Genomic DNA, 21,612 nt, shown 5'->3' on the forward strand with positions numbered 1-21,612 from the left:
ATAAAGCTATGCAGTACGAATAGTGAAGCTCAGTGAAGTATGAAATACATATTTAGTTTTAGCCTTTGCTAACCAAAATATATTTCAGAAATAAGAAAATATATCTCCAGTGTTACAGGTATAGCCTGTGTTATACATTTGCATAAAATTATTTTTAAAAATGAAAAAATATATTAACATTTATATTGTAACATAGTTTATATATTTTAGATACATAATATTTTAAAATGTATTTTGCATATTTTGAAATGTATTCGAAAGCGTTTAAAAATTTTTTTATTTATTATCTTATTATTTTCCTGGCAAGAAGACGCAGTAGTTGAAAGTTTTAGGCAAAAAAAATGTATATTTTATATAACATTAGATATTTAAATGTTGCAGCAACATCCACTATTATATTATTTATTTATATATATTTTTTATTATATATTTATTTGTAGTATTTATATAATATTGTTTTATAAATGTAATATTATAAAATTTATATTTCATATTTAACATGTTTTCGAAAAACTGAGCGATTGTTACGCTGTGGTTCAAGAGAAGGAGCGCTAGACGAGAATATAACATAAATAGTCTTTTTCTTCTACACACCAATTAAATATAGTCGCAGGCAGGCATACAGAACAAAACCACATACTGACGACGATCGGACAAACTGAACTGAAACAAACTGGACTTAAATACACAAAGCAAATGACTGAATTAACAAGACACAGCTGAACACAATAAAACAATTAGCTGAAATTAGCGCGCACCGAACACATGGGACGTGAAAACAACAACACAGAGTCCAAACATGTGACAGCAATACGGTATCAAAAAAAAAATGCTATTGATATTTAGCATCATAGAAAATGATTTAGCGTGTTTATGTGTGTATCTGCGGTGATGAACTGCGTTCCCCGAAACGCAGCAGCACCCACCGAGCCCGTTATCGGCATCGCGGTCAAATGGCCACCGTTTACATCAGCAGCAATTGCATTAAAACACAGATGATTGGAATGATGATCTCTACGATCTACGGCGCTACACGTTCCCCCATGCAAAGCGGCGCTGACAGAGCATCCATTCCCGCTACGAAGAAGCCTGTTTGCTGTGAAGGGTGTAATTTTCAAACAAGATGGCGTGGCGTTTTGGCAGAAGGACAATAGGAGACACCTGTGACAGGCGATGGGCCCCGCGTCATCTGCCCTTCTGTGCCCCCGAAACCACATGTGGCCAACAAACCACGTCACATCCTAAACATCTGCCTGGTCAGATATTAGCAGAGCGCATCATTTGTGTCAAAAGACGTTTTTGGGACGCGTTTCGGGATAATTGGGAGGATTAGGATCTCTCTGGGGGTTTACGGGGCTCTCGAGCTGCTTGGCTTTCGTCTAGTTAAAATGCAAGAAAGCAGACCAGCCATGGTGTAGCATGCAATATTGTCAGCTTAATAATCGTTTTGTGGACTCAAGTTTTGGAGGCAGTGCGTAAACGTGACTTGTAACAATTAATGCAGACTTTTAATGTAGTAAATTTTATTTAAATTGTGAAAACCAAATACATATAAATTAATTTGCTTCTTATTATTAATTAGTAAGATAGTTGTTGAGTTGATGCGTTGGGTAGGATTAGAGATGTAGAATAAGGCATCAATATGTGCTTAATTAGCACTAATAAATGTCTAATATTCGAATCATTTCAATGCTATTAAGCAACTAAAAGGTGTAACCGTAAAAATAAAGAGTTACCGAAAATTCAAATAATTTAAATAATTGTAACGCCAAATTCATTATTGCTGATTCTGAATTACGAAAAAAATTTTTATTACATCAATAGAACAGCCATTATTTTATCGCTACCTTGCGCTAAGATATATTTGCATAATAAATTGTAAAAGGTTTTCATGAATTGTAATTGAGCTTCTGTTTAACGATGTATAGCAACCCATGATCACGTCGACTTTGAGTAAAAAATTAAAAGTATACTTTAAAAGCTGTGATACGACACAGCATTTTGTGTAACAAATAAAAATAATATAAAATCGACTTAAAATCGGCTCGATTATTCTGCAATCCTGTGGATTAAACTAAATCGTGCCTTGATGATAGATCACACGTCTCTACTTGACACAGTTTCGTAAAAATTGTGAAAAACAGTAAAATTTGCATATTCGGTCTCCCGAAGTAAACAAGCACTACGCTTCCCTGCAAGCGCCAGGATTTCCTTCAGGAAATGCTAATTGTTTGTTGGTTTACGTGAACGAACTGAGGTCGAGGGTCGAGCGTTCGGCAAACGGCACTTCTTCGTTTCGCTGGGAGTTCAAGAAACGTCGGGCTCCTCTGACCCAGGGTCAGGTCGGGCAGTAAGTACGCGGTTAGACCGTCTCGGATCCCATAAATACATTTGGCTCTGTTGACTCCCTGATGCGATAAAGGCTGCAAAAGCCCTCGAGCGCTGGTGTCTGCGTGACCCTCGACTCTGTTGGTCAGAGATGAGACTGAGATTGTCCTCCATGCATATACAAATGGAGAGGGGGCTACAATGAATGTCAGCCCAATTTATGATTACTCGACTGAAATTGTTGACGGATGTCGAAATCGAAACCGTCTGGCAAATGTTTCCCGCCCGGTTTTTTACATCTAATGCTGGAATCGAGGCGGACTGAAGTGGAGGGGGAACATGAGAGATCGCTTTATTGACACAAACACACTGTAGAGTATGGACCGCCTGTCCGCGCATCCCCTGGTCTCCATTAGGTCCTCTTCAGCCTAACTCTGCAGTAATGGCTCCCTGGGACACTTGATGAGCCCCAGGGCCACTCGAGTGAGGTTAGGAGGCCGGCGTGGACGCGTGCCGCAGCTGCAGCCATTATCCGGAGGAAGTGGACGTCTTCGACGAGAGCTACAGCGCCCACTGCTTCCACGTCACAGCCACAGCCTGCCATGTTTACCGAAATGGCATTGATCCGGGGCTTATGACGGCGTCGGCTCTCCGGTCACGGCGCATTTCAGAGGCAATTTACTCGCATCTGCTCCGATAAGCAATTTCTCGCGCGTTTCATGACAGAAAGCCTTTTATCGCCACACGCAAACATCGTTCTGCCCTCTGCTGTGGAATTGATCTGTCTCGTCTTGTCATTGCTCACCATTTTTTAGTCATTCAAAACTGGCCGAACGCAAAAAAAGGGTAGGGAATATTACCCAGCGTCCTTTTTGTGGGTATGACTCAGGGCAGAAACCAAGCGATCTGGAGATATTCCAAACATTTGTACTTTTAATTATATTTTAAAACACTTGTAATCCGATTACAGTTACTTTTTATCGATATGGTATATAAACAGAAAAATTAATCTAAAAGTAATCCAAAAGCAGTTCAATTAAAATACCCAAAATGTGTATGATTTGCTTTACTAAAATCCATGTAATTTGGAACCATTTATGGTAAATTACTAAATTAATTTACAGCTGGGAAACACTTTAAACTTGGAGGGAGGAAACCGCTGCTGTTACGCGTATATTTATGTATATAAATAACCATTTGAAATAGCAAAAATAGCATTTATTTGGCCAAAGTTTTGGAATCAGAAGCAATCTCGTTATTACAGAACTGGGAATTGGGAAATTTCCAATAGCACATTAGCATTAATTCTGAGAACTAGCATATTAGCGGTGCTAAGGCAAGCGTAACTATTGTTCAGCTTTGTTCAATAAATCAGCAAGTACTGAACTTGGCGTGTAACTCGTCCTGACAGAAAGCATCGTAAAGTGACATTAAATGCTGAAAGGATTTTGATATTTGAGTGAACTATGCCTTTAAATACTATCGCACCAAAATCACTACGTTTTGTGACATTTTAAGGGCGACTTTCTTCATAAAACATATAAATCTTCTTTAACCGGAAAGCTCGGATCGTTTTAAAATCAGAAAAGTGTGTCTCTGTCAGGTCATGACTCGAGGGTGAAAGTCAACAGCAAAATCGGTCCTCGCCGTTGTGAATTATTTTCGCAGCTCATCAGCATTTCAAGAAAGGCATTAAAGAACGTTTCTGTTGTTGTTTACCCCTGTTATCGTGAGAGCTGATCTTGAGAACGAAGAGCGAGAAGAAGGAGATGAAAGGCCGAGGAAAACGGTGTGTGTGTTCGGCGGCAATAAATGTCAGAGTTTAATTAGGAGGTGCGTCTCTGGGATTGGGGTGTTCGTAATTATCACATCCAGCTCCGTCTTCGCCCTGCGGCAGGAGCTACACATGCTGCCATTACCAAAGGTAAATTCAATAACACGCTCACTCGCGGAGAAGGTTTGGGACTAATGGGAGAGGGGAAGGCAGTGCTGTTGGACCAAAATATCCCCTCAGGTGAGAGCTGTTATAATGAGTGCGATACACATGAGGTGTCTTACGGGTTTAAGTTACAACGTGAATGTACTGGACTACAGCAAAACAAGGGTCCTGCACTGAACGTGTCCAGAAAGAGCCAAAGAACTCTTCGAAATACCATATAATGGTGTCTATATGTACATGAGAAATAAATAAAAACAACAAAACAGACGCACTGTACTACCACTGTACATGAAGGACATGGAAAATGGCCATTTCTTACCACTAAGTATTAATAAAACACAAACAAATTATTGCATTATTTTTTTTTTTACAATATACAGTATATATACACACATATTAGACATGATTTTAAAGTTCTGCTGTGAGCTTTTACCCAAAGCCTGCTTAAATATAATCTTCCTCTTTGGCTATACTCAAAATAGGCGGCAATTCGATCGCAAAAATAGCATCATCTCATTAAATTCAAAATGAAAGGTTTCAGAAAAGTAATTACATAGTACACATTACTCCGTAATAATGTTTTAAGAACATTGTGTTGTTTCCTTAAACGCTCGCTGATAAAACTGGCAACATTCATGCATGTTCATAATGAGCATTAAAGGGAAAGTTCACCCCAGAATGAGTCCCTTCACCCCTCAGTTGTTCAATAACTGACTTTCTTTTTTTTTGCTGAACATCAAAGATAATTTTTTTACAATGTAGGTAACCGAACTGTTGTTAGCATGGGGTATAGTATCTATGGTACATAGTATATAGCTTTTTAAAGACTATCCAAATAGACACTACAGTTTCTACAGAGCATCAAACTCGACTACAAGGTCCTTTTGGGGACGTTAGGATGTCACTCACGACACAACCGCAGTCACGGCTCAAACCACCTCTGACAAATTACATGTGCAAAAACTGACGGAGGTGCACTCTACGTGATTAGCCGTTGTGCTTGGCAGCTGTATTTTGACACATTGAAGCGCAATTATGCCAGCGGGGTAATTACATCCACACCATAACCAGCAAAACACATAGTACAGATATGGCTTTTGTTGCATGAAAAGAAGTTTTCATGCACTCTGCTTAACAAAAGTTAATTTATCCATCCATCCATCCATGCATCCATCCATCCATCCATCCATCATCCATTCATCCATCCATCCATCCATCCATCCATCCATCATCCATCCATCATCCATCCATCCATCCATCATCCATCCATCATCCATCCATCATCCATCCATCCATCCATCCATCCATCCATCCATCCATCCATCAATCCATCCATCCGTCTTTTCAAGTAAGATTCTTTCCAAATGATTAAATTTGATACATTGCAACATTTTCAAATAACGGGCTATTTTGATACTTTTAATATGCGACCACAAAGCCAATCACAAGATACTATTTAAAAATCTTGGAAACTCAAAATATTGCCTTTAATGAACATTATCTTTAATTAATGTATTAATGATTTTTGGCATAAAATAAAAATAAATAGTTTTGACGCATACAATGTATCGTTGCCTATTGCTACAAATATACCCTGGTGATCAAAAACTTTGATTCAAATCACAATTTTACAGTCCGTTTGCAACCCTATATTTTCTTAATCTCTCCCTATCTAGCTAGTACTTACCTTTTCATAATAACATAACAACTTTATTGTATTACTCAATTGTAAGTCGCTTTGGATAAAAGTGTCTGCTAAATGCATTAATGTATATTTTTTAATTTTTTTGAGACCACATTCACTGTAGGGAGAAGAGCACTTCCGCAATTCTTCCAAATGTCTCCCTTTGTGTTACACAGGGTTGGTACGAAATAAGGGGTCAATAAATGATGACTAAATTTTATTTTAATCCTAAAAGCTTAAACACTCAAAGTTGCCTTTGAACATGGTAAAGAACTAAAGATTTAGCAGAGCAGGATCGGATTAGCTAGAGGGAGATTTCCTCAAAATAAAAAGTGTCTAACACAATCAACAGGCGTCTCAAACTTGAAGAAATATTAAGAGCTGTCGTATCTGAAAACACGATTTATACATTTAAACCGCAGTGAACTGGACAAACTACAGCTAGACATGCCATCCAAAGGTTTCACGGACCTGAAATACTGCATAAAACCTGTCACATTCATGCGTTATTGTCAGCATCTGATTCAAAATCATTGTTATGGTTATCAGGTAATACAGTTGATTACGTTTAATAGAATATTTATTTGTTGTCCCTCCCAATTTGTGCATTTAATGGCCCCCGGTTGAAAGGTAACATTCAATGACGGCAAAAAAAAAAAAAAAAAAAATGAGAGAAAGAACAAATGAAGGAAAGAGAAAAGAATTGTGGGGGACGAAGAATAATCGAACAGCTGTGAGCGTGCTGCAATTACTCTGTCTGAAGTCTAACAATTATGCCGCGGGTCCCTTCGGGAGGAGGCTAACGTCCAATCAATACGTAATTGTGATAATTGTTGTCCCTGTGCCGGTGTGGGTTATTCTGTAACTTACAGAAAAGGGGGGAAAAAAATGAATAAACAGTGCACACTGAATGCCAAAGCGATGTCACCTAGTTCGGTACGGCATTTAGAACAAAGACGCTCAATTTGCAGTGTGGTGAAACGGGCCGTGAACGACGGTGAGTCAGAGCATCAGGTGCTTCGTGGATAAACATTCTGCCTATATCCGTCTGTTAATATCCATCATTCAGAGCAAACAAGGACATGCTCCCAAGAGTGGTTTTGGGATTTTAGTAGAGTATATAGATACTCAGCGCTATTGGACTACGGCTTGGGATCTCAAATCGAATTCTTTTATTTTTATATTTTGCTGTAGTGTGTTATCGGTTTACATTTTCAAATATTCATTTGGTAACACATTAGAATGGGTAATTAGCTACGACTTTCCAATCAATTCATTTTTAATTTGCTTACTGCTTACTGATAATTAGTAAAGTAACCTTAAGGTTTAGGTATTAGGGATGTAGAAAAAGTTATTGTAGAACATGGCATTAAAGGAACTCTCCACTTATTTGGAAATAGGCTCATTTTCCAACTCCCCCAGGGTTAATAAGTTGAGTTTTACCGTTTTTCAATCCGTTTAGCCGATCTCCGGGTCTGGCGATAGCACTTGCATAGCATAGATCATTGAATCCAGTTAGACCAGTATCAAAATGCCAGTTAGCATCAAAATGTTTCAATGTTTTTTTTTTTTTTTAAAACATTACTTATAGTTATACTGTGTGCCAATACTGGTGGAAAATGAAAATTTGAGATTTTCTAGACTGATATGACTAGGAACTATGCTCACATTCTGACATAATAATCAAGGATAATCGCCGCAGGAGGGCGCAGTGATATCACGCAGCTTTTCATTTTCTGCCGGCCTTAGTACACTATATAACTACAGAAAAGTCAAGTTTTAAACAGGAAAAATATTTGAACTCTGACTCTGAAAAATGAAAACTTTGTTCATTTTTGAACGCAATGCTACTGGTCTAATTGGATTCAATCATCTATGCTAAGCTATGCTAAAAGTGCTAAAAGTGTTGACTGAATGGACTCAAAAATGGTAAAACTCAACTTAATAACTTTGGGGCTTCAAGAAACCTACCTGCAAAGCTACAGTACTGTTAAAAGTTTTAGGCTCTTGTGCAAAAATGCTGCAAAATTAGGTTAAAAATTAATGTCATAAATTTTCATAGATTTGTCATAGATTTTCTTCATCAATTAACCTCTACTAACTAAATTAAATCAACATTTGCTATGACTATCCTTTGTGTTCAAAGCAGTTTTTTCAGGTAGGTTTTTTGAAGGGTCTTGGAGATGTTGTTCCCTACAGTTCTTCTGGTTTTAGTCTGTCTCAGTTTGTTCTGTTTCCTCTCTGCGTGACAAAAATCTCACTGGATTATTACAATCAATGGCAAAATGAATGTTTGGAAATCTAAATGACATTTATTACTGACACACAGCAAATGATAGAAATAGCTGACTTAAAACTGACATAAACCAACCCCCCATGAACAGTTCTACAGCAGATACTTTGAAAAGAGCGTTCCATGTTTTTGTTTCGGGGTGAGTCTCTGTCACTTAAACCAATAGTATTTTGACAGCGTGGGTTGCCAGTTGACGGAAAACAGAGCATATTACAGCCACTGAAGTCAGCAAATGAACAGGGTCAGAGATCTCAAATTCAAGGCATGAAAAAGCCTCGAAATTCAACTTAATCACTCTATAAATTAAAACACAGATAAATAATCTCAGCGTAAGACTCATAGCCTTCCATTGTCATTTGTATTTGCATTGATCCTGTTCATTGATTCAATGACAATGATTCGGAATTCAATAGAAATTACTACTTTTTTCAAATACATGGCAGAAATAGTAAGAGTAGTATGCTAATATATTATTGCTTAATAGCATACACATCAAAGCAGATTTATTCTGCAAAACAGTATTCTAGATCCATTAACCCTACCGTCAAATAATATATTTTACGGTTCTACCAACACAGTATTACGACCAATTGTGTAGACCTCTCGTACAAATTCATGCGAATTGTAAAATACGTATGTGTTTTAACAAAATGAATTCGTATAAGTGAGGTCGTACGAATTTGCACAAATTAACCACCTCGTAAAATACATACGAATTACTGTGGGAACGGGCTGGTTACTGGTTACTATTAGTTGCTCATTAGCATGCAAATAACTGGAATATTAGCCGTTCATTAGTGCTAATTGAGCACATTGTAATCTATATGACCTTAATCTACATCTCGAATCCTACCCAATACCTAAACTTAAAACCATATTGCTAACTATTAATAGGAAGCCAATTAAGAATTTATTGAGGAAAAAGTCGTAGTTAATAGTTAACAAGTGTTGCCTATTTGAAACTGAATTACCTGAATTATCAGTAATAGTTCAATAACTAATAATTGTGTCACCGCCAGTTGGGCTGTGACTTAATGAATGAATCAGTCTTTTTAATACCAGTTGAGCCAGTGAAAATTGTAATCGAGACTTTTAATAGGATTTAAGTATTTAAGACGTTACTTACAGAGTCTCGTACCTTGTGCCTTTTGATAAATTTTTCGAATACTTTTCGCTTCAATTCAAAGCTAGTAATATTGCGCTTCAAACATCGAGGCAATGAATAGGGAAAAAACAATATGCTGAAAGAATGTGTGAGAAATTACAGTCGAAGTCAAAAGTTTGATTTGAGCGCCTGAACTAAATGTCGTTGTTCATTACAAAAACGACATTGTTTCCTGATTCACCGAGGTGACCTTTATCTTTTCACTTTCTCAAGCCAGAGTACGAAAACGGCAAACGCTTAAATGCCCGTTAGACCCGTTTTCCACATCCCCATCCACCTCTTTCTTACAGAGAAAGTTCAGCTTTGTTTCATCCTCAAACTGTGCAGAAAATCGGCGTACTTCCTTTTAATGTCACCGCGCGTTATCTCGCCCCGTCCCCTGTCCCTCCCAGTAAAGGACAGTGTTTCGCCGCACGGCCCGAGGGTACACAAGTACTCTTTAGCATTTCATCTCACAAACCCCCAGCGCCCAAGTGCTTCTCCAGCTGTCGCCGCATGCGAGGCCCAGAACTGCTTTTAATCCTTTTAGCGTCCGGACCGCGGGGCTCTGCGCATCATGACTTTAATCAGTTTACACATCAAACTGTTCCCGGCTGGAGGGTACACTTGATGCTCAGGTAGAAGACCGAAAACAACTGGCAGGTTTTAATCGCAATTACGTTTGCTGAGGAAAATCACGATGGATTTTCGGTTGAGCTGATAAAGTGACTCAATTTTCCACAGCTGACTTTTGCTTCCTTTTGTTGGGAGAGGAGACATTTTGGCCGTCGCATGGTCGTTAAGAAAAGCACGTTTGCCGTTTTCATTCAGATAAGGCTTTTTCCCCGAATTGTATACCGTTTAACTGCCGTTTATCTAAGTTGCAAACTGATTCGTATTCGGCAGATTACGTTGAAAAGCAACCGGCTCTGGCTCATGTCATGTAACATAAACGTTAGACCCTCGGGGTGACTGGATAATGTTTAAGGTTGCAGGTTCAATCTAAAGTTGTAAGTCCTGTTCTATCATCGTCATCATCGTGCCCTCGAACACGGCTCGCTCCAGGCCGTCCGTCGTTGCAACTGGTGCATTATAAGTCACTTTAGGTTAATATTTTTTAAATGCCAAGTATCTAAGAGCTATAGATGAGTAATTAGACCTGTATGGGCAGGGTTTAAAAAAGGAAGAGAAACGCTGGTTCTTTTAAAATGAATTGTCACAGAGACATCAATGAATCTGTAAAATTCTCATAGAGATATCAATGAATCTGTAAAAGTTCTCATAGAGATATCAATGAATCTGTAAAAATTCTCATAGAGATATCAATGAATTTTTTTGTCCATTGCAAATGGACAACAACTTTTAATGATGCTAATTTGAATGGATAATGTATAATATGCTGAATGGCTGACAAATCAATCATTTAATCAATCGGTCAGTCAAAATAAATATTACTGAGATGGCTTTAACTATTACATATTAACAATAATAAATAATGTATATATATATTTTATTTTTATAACTAAATACCTTAGCTTTTCAGCACAATTTGAAGTTAACACATACACACACTTTGATATTTGTGGTTTATAAGGAAACTTACAGGAGACTTTATGCAGTTTCATATTTCCAATAGTACGTTTTTTAACCAAGCCTGTTGAATTACGAGGACGTTGGCAGCGTCCTCATAAACCACCTTTAAATTATAATATCTCTATCATTAAACAAATCTGCGCCCTCATAAACCACGCCCCCAAACACACGCGCGCGCACGCACACACATTACGAAACAAACTATAGGAAAAACTATAGCACTATACTACATATAGTTGTTGTATATAGTTACATATAGTTATTGTATAGGAAGATATACGGAAGGCATAACGTTGAATTACTTGATTCGTTTTTAGTCCTACATTAAAAAAATATTATCTACTCATATGTAGAACTTCGTCAGCAAATTAACCAAAACACATTTCATACATTGTTCATTCATTCGTTGTTGGTTCGTTTACTAGGCAAATCCTCAGGGGTCAAATATTGAGGTAAAAAAAAAATGCAGGTCACTGCTCTCTTTACAGGGCAGGTCGTTCATTCATAGCCTGGTTATTGGCGGATGATTTAGCGGGACGCGCGCTGGCAACGTGAACGGACAGTTACGCGGCAAAGTCGGAATCAAATTACGAACGAATGCGGCGCGAGGAGCTTCAAGACGGTTAATGACGGAAGTCATTTGACGTCAGTCGGGAGAAATCATCTCTATAAATAAGGGCGAAAGAAAGCTCCAGATGGAGGTAAGCGAGCTGCGGTCCCGAGAGAGCGCGAGGTACCTTCATCTGTTCCGACATGCCGAATTCAAGCAGCTCCACATCATCCACGAAGAGCATCCGGAGAGCTGCGTCCGAACTCGAGCGCTCCGATTCCATCACGGTGAGAGTCCTCGCACGCACTCAAAGAAAGAAAGAAAGAAAGAAAGAATCGTTTGACATCGAAATATTTTATGATACGGCGAAACGGCGGTGCTTTTAGGCGTTAAACCCCACCGGAGTTTCTTTTAAGGTAAAATACGCAAATATTTAATTATTAAAACGCGGCAATATTTTAGTTCTTTAAACAAAATACCAAACCGAATGTCATTTTATCTTGTTAAAAAAAATAAAATTAGTTTTAAATATATAAAATAACGACGTAATATTCTAGTTGATAATCAATCGATAAAGTTCGTGAAGTTATTGCTCAGCGTTTCTTTGCTGGTGCCGCTTAGTTTGGTGTTATATAGTGCGAATCAAATTCATGCATTCGTTCAGTAATATTTTGTGCGCTTCTGATGCACGTCTGTTGCTCCAGATCACCGTTTCGCTGTGCGCAAATGGACTCTCCGTTGAGATTTACGCACAGCGTTGCGCGGTGATTAAAGGCTGTACGCACGCGGCTGTATCATCGGCTCATGAGCATATGATTAAGTCTGAGCTATATGGCAGGTTTACATAGACTGCGTTGAAGTTCTTACGCGATTTTGGAGATGTAAATCACCTCCACCAGATGACCAGAAGGTAAGCAGGGCTGTAAGCCCGTTATCGTTATTTCTGGTCTTGATGGATCTTTTAAATGCATGGAAGTGTTTGGTCTCGAAGGAACCGCGCTCTTCTATTTTGGCAGTCTCAGAAGTTTGTGGGAAGGCGGCAGAGTTTGATCGAGGACGCGCGGAAGGAGCGCGAGGCGGCGGCGGCGGCGGCGGAGGCTGCGGGGCTCAGCGAGCAGATCGTGTTCGAGGAGAGCGATGGGAAAGCCTTGCTCAGTCTCTTCTTCTCCCTGAGGAGTTCAAAGAGCCCAGCGCTGTCCCGCACCCTCAAGGTTTTCGAGGTAAGGCGGGATTTTTTAATGCGCAATGATACTTTTAGTTCAGATAACTTGAAGAAAATCTTGAAAATTCGATATCGTATGAATCCTGGGCACTAATAAGCATTATATGTAAACCACTTATAAAAAGAAAAAAATATATGCTTTTTATTAGTTCCTTCATAACTATTTCAAATCTGTTTTTATTTTTTGACAGCTACTTAGTCTTTATTTTGGGGAAAAAAAAAAACAACAACTGTCAACTAAAAATATTTTAAACAATAATTTCTAATCTGAAGTCTGAATGTATATATATATATTTGTGTGTGTGTGTGTGTTTGTTATTTTTTTTACTTGATATATGCTCTTGAGTAACATAAAATACAAAATAAATGATTAAAAAATCGACATCTGAAATGTATTTATTCATAATGCACATTACCTTTCTAAAAAACTGTAATAAAATAAAATAAAATATTCTCGATATTTTATGTTATGTTTATTTTAAGTAACAATTAAATACAAAAGAAAAAGTACATTAATTGAATTGCTCATTTTTTACTTAATATAATATGCCAATATATGTTTATTCTTTTAAAAACAAAATGTATACATATATTTTTAGACATTAGTTTGAAGTTAATTTTCTTTTCTCCTTAGCATTACTGAGATTGAATTATTGCACAAAGTACAGAAGGATAAAATTGCAAGGAAATACAAAACTGTTCAATTATATATTAAAACAGATATTAACAATTAAAGATATACACGTATACATATGCATCAGTCCATACGCATTCACATACAATAAACATAAAAATGATGAAACATACAAGTGCAATTGCTAAATAAATACACAAAGGAAAGATTGATGAAAGTCTGATGGCGTTGCTACAGTACATGCATTAATGTCTAAACCTTCTTGTTCAACTACTGAACACCGCAGACGTTTGAAGCCAAGATCCATCATCTCGAGACCAGACCGAGCCGAAAACCGAAGGACGGTCTGGAGGATCTGGAGTATTACGTTCAGTGCGAGGTGCACCTGTCTGACGTCGGCACACTGGTCAGCTCTCTGAAGAGGAGCGCAGAGGACGTCAAAACCACTAAAGAGGTCAAATGTGAGTCGATCAGAACACTGCTCTGCTTATCCGAATGCCATTTACGCTTAGCCTTTCTACTTTTGTCTTTTCCCAGTTCATTGGTTTCCAAAAAAAATCTCTGAACTGAATAAATGCCATCACCTCATCACCAAATACGATCCGGATCTGGATCAGGATCATCCAGTAAGTGTTGGGTTGGTTCTTCTCTGCTTCTAGAATAAATACACACTCACGTTTAACTCTTTCCCTGTATACTAAGAGCCTAATCGTTTCGTTCGAGCTTCATGCATTCTTATTTGATCAAGTTTCGTTAAAAAACTAGCGACGTTTTGAACGAAAAGCTGAAACATTGCATTTATGTAAAAGACTGTGTCTGGATTGGATTCAGAACGATGATTGAAACATAGACGGGGCAGATCAAGTCACCTTAAACACCAAGCTGCAAGTCTTAAAGCTTCCTGTGTTGACATTTCATTCAGTAACGTTTTAGATTTTTTATCGTTTGATGATCGTGTTTTTTTACGTATGCAAGGAGCAATATGCGATTGCTCCTTTCTGCTTCTTCTTCACATTGTTTTGATTAAGTACTCTTTCAGAAGACGCATAATAGCGCCTCCTACCATACAACAGTGAAAAGTTGCGCAAATTGCGTCAATCGTACATATTTGACAAGGTTGCTACGTTCGTACAGCCTCACTTGTACGAATTCATACGATTTGTGAAAAATAATGCATTTTACAAGGTGGAAAATTTGTAGTAATTTATGCGAAGGACTTAAACTTAACCGTGGCAGAAACCATTGTATAAGCGAGGTTGTATGAATTCATGCTAATTAGCCAATGTGTAAATTATGCACTAATTGGCCATGAGATAGCGACGGTCAAACGAGTTAAATGGCCTCAAAATGTTTAATAACAAGCACTGGTTTGTGGTTTGTTTTGCAGGGATTCACTGACCCCGTTTACAGAAAACGGCGGAAGATGATTGGAGACATTGCCTTCAAATACAAACAGTATGTTGCAACCATGTTTAGTATTTGCTTGTCTGGACAGGTTGGCACGGATATTTGATTGACGGCTGTCTCTCTTTCCAGAGGAGAACAGATTCCCAGAGTGGAGTATACAGAAGAGGAGATCGAAACATGGTGAGTTCAACTGAACTAAACAAACAACCCCCAGATGAAACTCAGCTAGAGATCCTCGCCCTGTCTTTTTCATTCAGACTTCTTACATGCAACTTATTGTGTGCGCAGGCGTGAGGTCTACTCCACCCTCAGGGATCTGTACACCACCCACGCCTGCAGCGAACATCTAGAGGCTTTCCGCTTACTGGAGAAACACTGCGGCTACAGTCCCGACAACATCCCTCAGCTGGAGGATGTGTCCTGCTTCTTAAAAGGTACCAATCCAATTATAACACAGCAAGAAAACAGAACAACCCGTAAGTCATTCAGCATTCTATTTATTATAGCAAATCGCGTTTGTTGCTAAGAATGTTCTTCAGCACTGCCAGTAAGAGAACAGAAGTAACAGAAAACAGCAGCAGTATCAGGACCCATCAGAACATTTCAGCAACATTCCTAGCAACCACCCTGAACATAGTAGTAACCACCAAGGGGACGGTGTAGTAATGCCATAGTTACCTTTTAGAACAACTGCATAGCATAGCAATCACCTACAACACCCTGGCAACCACTCAGAACACTGTGAGAATAGGCCTTAATAACCTATATCAGTGCCTAGAGCTAGCACATAGCAACACCTTGACAACCACATATAACACCTTAGTTACCACAACGAACAGCTTAGCATCCTCATAGCCAGAAGCAACCACCCAGAAATCTGTAGTAATAGGAACGTGATAGTAACCTGCATAGCAGTGTCATATGAATAATCTAGAACACCCTAGCAACCACATACTGGAAATCTCCCTGAATACCCTAGCAACTACTCAGAGCACTATAGGAATGGTGGATCACTGCCATAGTAACCCCTGCATAGCAGATTTACAGAAATGACATATAACACCCAAACAACCACATAGCAACACCTTGAAAAACCAACTACAACACATTTGAAACTTCATAGAATTACCACAGCAACCATCCATCAACTACGTACCAACACCCTAGCAACCACCATGAATAACATCAATCACTCAGCAGCTTTATCCCATAGTACAACCCTGGCAACCACACAGAACACCTTAGTATGACATACAACTGAGTACACTTTAGTAACCACATGCCGACTACATACCAGCACTCTTGTTAACTTACCATCCACCCAGAACTTCCAGATCTCTCCCTTAAATTCTTAGGAGCCGTTTAAAATGGCTAACAAGCTGCATGGCAATACAATAGATAACCACTTAGAAAACCGGCAAAGCAATGTCAAACAAATAATTAAAATATTTAGAGCACCTGAGCAAGCACATAGCAACACATTGGCAACCAGCATTTTCACAGCTGGAAGCAAACACCCAAAAAGCAACCCACCCTGAAATCTGTACTAATAGGAACTTGATAGTAGCCACTCAGAAAACCTGCATAGCATCTAGTACACACTAGCAACCACATACTAACACTCTGGAAACCACCTTGAACACCCTAGCAACCACTATAGGAACAGTATAGCACAGCCATAGTAATCAAACACCAGTGTTGCAGAAATCACCTAGAACAACCAAGCAACCACATAGCAACACCCTAACAACCACTTAGAATATCCAGGTAACCACCTAGAACACTGTAGGAATAGTATAGCACCGCCATAATGACCACTCAGAACACCTGCATAGCAATTTCACAGAAATCACGTAGAACACCTGAGCAGCCACATAGCAACCGCATAGGAACACCCTGGCAACCATCCAGAATGCTGGTGGTGAGTCTCTCTCTCTCTCTGTCTGTCTTATATGAAGAGCGCACAGGGTTTCAGCTGCGTCCGGTGGCAGGTCTGCTCTCTGCTCGGGATTTTCTGGCCAGCCTGGCGTTCCGCGTGTTCCAGTGCACACAATACATACGACACGCTTCCTCCCCCATGCACTCGCCCGAACCGTAAGGCGCTTCCTGTCACACTGTTTACGTTTATGAAGACGCTTCCTGCTATTATGCATTTGATTTGCGTCCAGACACCTGCTAATAAAATAGCGTTCAAAAAAAGGCCGCAGCGGTTCATAAGTGAATGTCGTCCTCTCCAGGGACTGCGTCCATGAACTTCTCGGACACGTGCCGATATTGGCCGACAGAACATTTGCACAGTTTTCTCAGGTATAAAACATCAACCGTATTCTCATATAACTCACGTTTCCTTACGAATTCCTTACGGTATTGTGAATTCAATTGTGTTCTCAGAGTATTGGCCTGGCTTCGCTTGGAGCTTCCGATGAAGATATCGAGAAACTGTCAACAGTAAGTACAAAACACCTTCAGACGTCTTTCTCGAACGCCGCTCTCGTAACAGCACTGGATGTGTTTTCAGCTGTACTGGTTCACGGTGGAGTTTGGACTGTGTAAGCAGGCGGGGATGGTCAAAGCGTACGGAGCAGGACTGCTCTCATCTTATGGCGAGCTGGTGGTGGGCGGCAGTCATTTCTAAAATCAATTGTTTTGCTGCTTTTTGCGGTAAAACCGTTTACCGTCACCTGTTGTTTTTTTGCAGCATTCTCTCTCAGATGAGCCAGAGCGCAGGGAATTCGACCCAGATGTCGTAGCTGTTCAGCCCTACCAGGACCAGACTTACCAGCCCGTCTATTTTGTGTCTGAAAGCTTCTCAGATGCTACAGAGAAACTGAGGTGAGCTGCGTTAAATAATCTGATGCTGTCAGTACTGTGGGTTTGGTCTTTATACAGATAGCTAACAAAATGAATGTTTTTTGAAATATTGGCTAGGATTAACATACTTCACAAAACCACTAATAACAGTTACTTGCAGTTGAATCGTTAGAACTGCTATTTATTCATTATACTTTTTTTGCATAATGTATGGTAATAAATCGTACAGCACAAAATGACAATAAAAAAAACTATGTAACAGCGTAAAATTATAATTAAAATTATTCAATTAATAAATTTTATAAAATAAAAATATATATATATATATATATATATATATATATATATATATATATATATAATTTGAGTCAAAATATATTTGGAATTTATTATAATACACCATAAAACTAATTAAAATAAACATTTGAAATTCAATAATTACAACTTTATTTATTTACAATTTACATATCTAAAAAAAAGTACCGTATGCAATACATGACTAAAATATATCCAGCGATTATTATATTTATTTATAAAAAAATAAAAGGTGTTAAATGATATATATTAAAGACATTTGCATTTATTTATTTATGATGCATAATATATCCTTAACTTTTTTAAACGAACAAGACTTGGGTAATACATTTTTGAATATACAGGGAAAACTGTGTGTTTTAGATTCATTTTGCAATGTGGCTTCTTTGTCTTCTTCTTCTTGCATAAGTAAATAAATTTAATTGACTTTACTTTCTGAACATATTTCACATGTTTTTCATACACTTTTGTCTCTGTCATACATACATCATTGTCTTGTTTGCAGTGAAATAATTACAGTTGTTTGTACGACAATAATTATACTCGTTTGTTTTTAAAACAGAGCATATGTGACCCGCATCAAGAGACCATTTTCTGTGCGGTTTGACCCATACACAGACAGCATAGAAGTGCTGGACAACCCTCTGAAGATCCAGCAGGGGCTGGAGACCATTAAAGACGAGCTGAAGATTCTCACGGACGCCCTGAATGTGTTGACTTGATTCTGTCCCGTTCCTCTCTGCTTCATATGTGACGGTCTCATCGTTATGCCGTGTGTTCGTGTCTACATCTGCTGCTACAGACGTTGTTGCTTTTAAAACGCAGAGTGCCAACCTCAAAACCTCACATCGGTAGTTGACTCCAGAAACCTCGAAGAACGCTGGTGACTAAAGAGTTTTCTTTTCTGTTGACTTCCATAGAGTCCATGCTTGGTTGCCAAAATTCTTCAGAATACGTTCCTTCAGGTTCCACAGAAGATATATTATATATCGGTTACCAAAGAGTTCTGATTCCCATTGAGTTACCAAAACTGAACGAAAAACAGCGGAAGCTGAAGCTGTTTAGTTCACAACCATCTTCGAATTTTGTTCTCGGTGGATGTTTTAAATCAGGGCAATCAAACGACTCTGGTTTACATGCATTGACTTTTACTGTAGAGACAAAAGAACATGAGGAAGCCGTTCCTCAAAACGTTCCTCAAAATATGTTTTTGGTAGATATTTTAAATCTTGATAACCAAACAGCTCCATTTCCCGTTGACTTATATTGCATAAAAAAATACAGAAAGTCAATGAAAGCTGAAACCGTTTACTGCAGTTGCCATCATTCTATGCCATCAAAATATGTTTTTTGTAGATATTTTAAATGTTGGTAACCAAACATTCTATGGATAAAAAAATGTAACGGAAGTCAATGGAAACCAAACAGTTCAGTTACCAGTGTTCTTCAAAATATTTACCAAGATATTATGAATGTTGGAAACCAGTTTTTTTTTTAATTCTCATTGATTTTCATCAAATTAAATAAATACAGTTGAAGTCCGTGGTAACCAAAACTGAATTGACGAAAAATATAATTGAAGTCGTTGGAAATGTTTTGGTAACCAGCATTTTCTGAAACTTTTTGGTTGCCAACGTTCATCAAAACATCTTCTTCGTGCTCCACACATAAGAGAAATTCACACAGGTTTGGAATGACCTGGAAAACAAGGATGGAAAAAATAATAACAACAACATTTTAATTTAACTTAATTTAATTTATTAACTATCACATGCTTGAATTGATGGATCACTCTGAATAAACAGAAACTGTGTCAATATGACATTATTATTATTATTTTATGTTTTTAGATAGATCTTCAGTGTAAAAAAAAAAAAAGGTATTAAAGCTATTGAAGCCAAAAGTTATGAAATCTCGCTAAAGTTCTACATGAAAGTAAGTTCAAAATATGTACAGTATATAATCAAATATGTCTCATAAATGCAAATTCTGAATGTATTAGTATTCCAACTATATTCTTAAAATAGCCCATCAGTGCATTCAGCTGACGTATTCTCTTACAAACGGTAGAAATATTTTATTAATATTGAACACAGCGAATCATTCGTGAAATAATGCAGGCCCGCTTAATGCCTGCTCGTGTTTGTCGGAAAAAAATGAAATATGAATATAGTCCATCTCTTCAAATGCCATTTCTATTAAAGCTGCAAGGAAACTGTGTGACCATGTTCGTGCTAATATAAAGAAATATGTTTGACTATGACGTGCTCGACTTCCTGATGTTCCGTCCGGGGAAAAAAAACAAAACAATGTCGGTTTCAGAAATCCAGAACATCTCCGGATAAACTACAAACGCTTTTTTAAAGAAAACAGCCACCGCCAGATGGTAGTCTAAGCATGTACGTAGGTGAGAGGAAGGGACAGCGTAACGACCAGGGCTTTCGTGAGGGTCATGTCATGAGGTTAGGATACGGCTTTTGGGATGTAGTTGGCGGGAAAGATAACCGACCGCTAAATACGTTTTACGCGGTGGAGCGCGTCACGTAGTGAACCAGTAGGTGTAGGATATTCCTCCAAGACCGAGACATCCCTGAAGATTACAGTTTACATCATTTTAACAACCCAGCCGAGGTCACCGAGTTCAAAACAAAACGCTATTCGCGCCAAATATTAGATATTGCTGACCGGTGAAGCCTCCTGAGCTTCTTCTTTTTATTTAATCGACGGCCTGTAATGATTTGCGCTGGTCCTGTATCAGGCGGTTCTGTCCATTATTGCACGTGGCAACGTGACCGAGGTGAAAATGCTGCTCACTGAACGGAGTGAATGATTTATTGCAAGGCCCTACAGATCTTTTGGGTTTCCTGCTTTCCCCTCATCTGATGGATAATAGGAGACAGAGGAAGAGAGGTTTAATGTCTTTATAATGGTGCTTCCAGTAACAGAGTGCATTGATAATTCATGCCAGCAGCAGGACCCTTTTTTTTCCCACGTAGCGCTATTCGGCTTTTTACCAGCGGGGGCGCCGTTTTCACACAAAAAGCGGTCCTACTTTTGCAAATTCTGTCAATTCTTGCAGACTTCACGCTGTTTAGAGACAAACACGTTTCTTTAATAGCAAAGCCGGCTTCGGGTTGGATAAGGAGCCTGTAATTTAACAATGCAACGCGTTTTTGAACTACTTTATTTAACTTAGAAAATGTCATTTTAAGATTCCTAGTCCTGAAATAAGTTTTCATCGAATATTCATTGTCCTATGCGAGCACAACAGTAGCATATATATATATATATATATATATATATATATATATATATATATATATATATATATATATATATATATATATATACATGCATTTATTGATCACGTGATAATGAACAATTTAAACCCTAGTAAGTGTTCTAGTAAGGCAGTAGTAGACATTTTGGCCCTGCATTTCATATCAGATGGAGACTAGTGTCCATGAAGAATAACATCTGCATCAAATAATGGCCCTTATTGCTTTGCCAGGTGATGGATGACATTTCCAAGTAATTCAATCAAAGCAATTTAAGTTCAATTCAAGTCCAGCTAATTCTTCATTATCCTCTCAGTGCACTGAACGGGTCAGCCTGCAAAGTGAATTACCATCATTACAGCCACTATTCGCGCGAGGATCGATAAGGCAGGTGGATATCAGAGGAAATGACGG

The 21,612-nt window shown here is 38.4% G+C and overlaps 1 protein-coding gene across 2 annotated transcripts; it reads left to right on the forward strand.

Moving 5' to 3' along the window:
• Positions 1-11,569: 11,569 nt before the first annotated feature.
• th (tyrosine hydroxylase) lies at positions 11,570-20,180 on the forward strand. 2 transcript variants are annotated; one of them, XM_043227996.1, is made up of 14 exons: positions 11,570-11,818; positions 12,370-12,441; positions 12,548-12,751; positions 13,674-13,848; positions 13,925-14,013; positions 14,775-14,842; positions 14,924-14,974; positions 15,083-15,228; positions 16,753-16,888; positions 17,032-17,101; positions 17,186-17,242; positions 17,313-17,408; positions 17,493-17,626; positions 18,483-20,180. In XM_043227996.1, the coding sequence occupies exons 1-14, from the start codon at positions 11,735-11,737 to the stop codon at positions 18,640-18,642; spliced, it is 1,542 nt and encodes a 513-aa protein (XP_043083931.1). In that variant the 5' UTR covers positions 11,570-11,734; the 3' UTR covers positions 18,643-20,180. The 2 variants fall into 2 exon arrangements, with proteins under 2 accessions (XP_043083931.1, XP_043083932.1); XM_043227997.1 differs by lacking the exon at positions 12,370-12,441 and having other exon boundaries at positions 11,573-11,818.
• Positions 20,181-21,612: the final 1,432 nt, after the last annotated feature.

The sequence above is a fragment of the Puntigrus tetrazona genome, chromosome 25, assembly GCF_018831695.1.
Source record: "Puntigrus tetrazona isolate hp1 chromosome 25, ASM1883169v1, whole genome shotgun sequence".
NCBI classification, from domain to species: domain Eukaryota; kingdom Metazoa; phylum Chordata; class Actinopteri; order Cypriniformes; family Cyprinidae; genus Puntigrus; species Puntigrus tetrazona.

Coding starts and splice junctions, on each gene's coding strand:
- th (XM_043227996.1), top strand. CDS start 11,735: ATGCCGAATTCAAGCAGCTCCACATCATCCACGAAGAGCATCCGGAGA. Junction 12,442..12,547: donor CTCCACCAGATGACCAGAAG/GTAAGCAGGGCT, acceptor CTATTTTGGCAG/TCTCAGAAGTTTGTGGGAAG. Junction 17,409..17,492: donor CATCTTATGGCGAGCTGGTG/GTGGGCGGCAGT, acceptor GTTTTTTTGCAG/CATTCTCTCTCAGATGAGCC.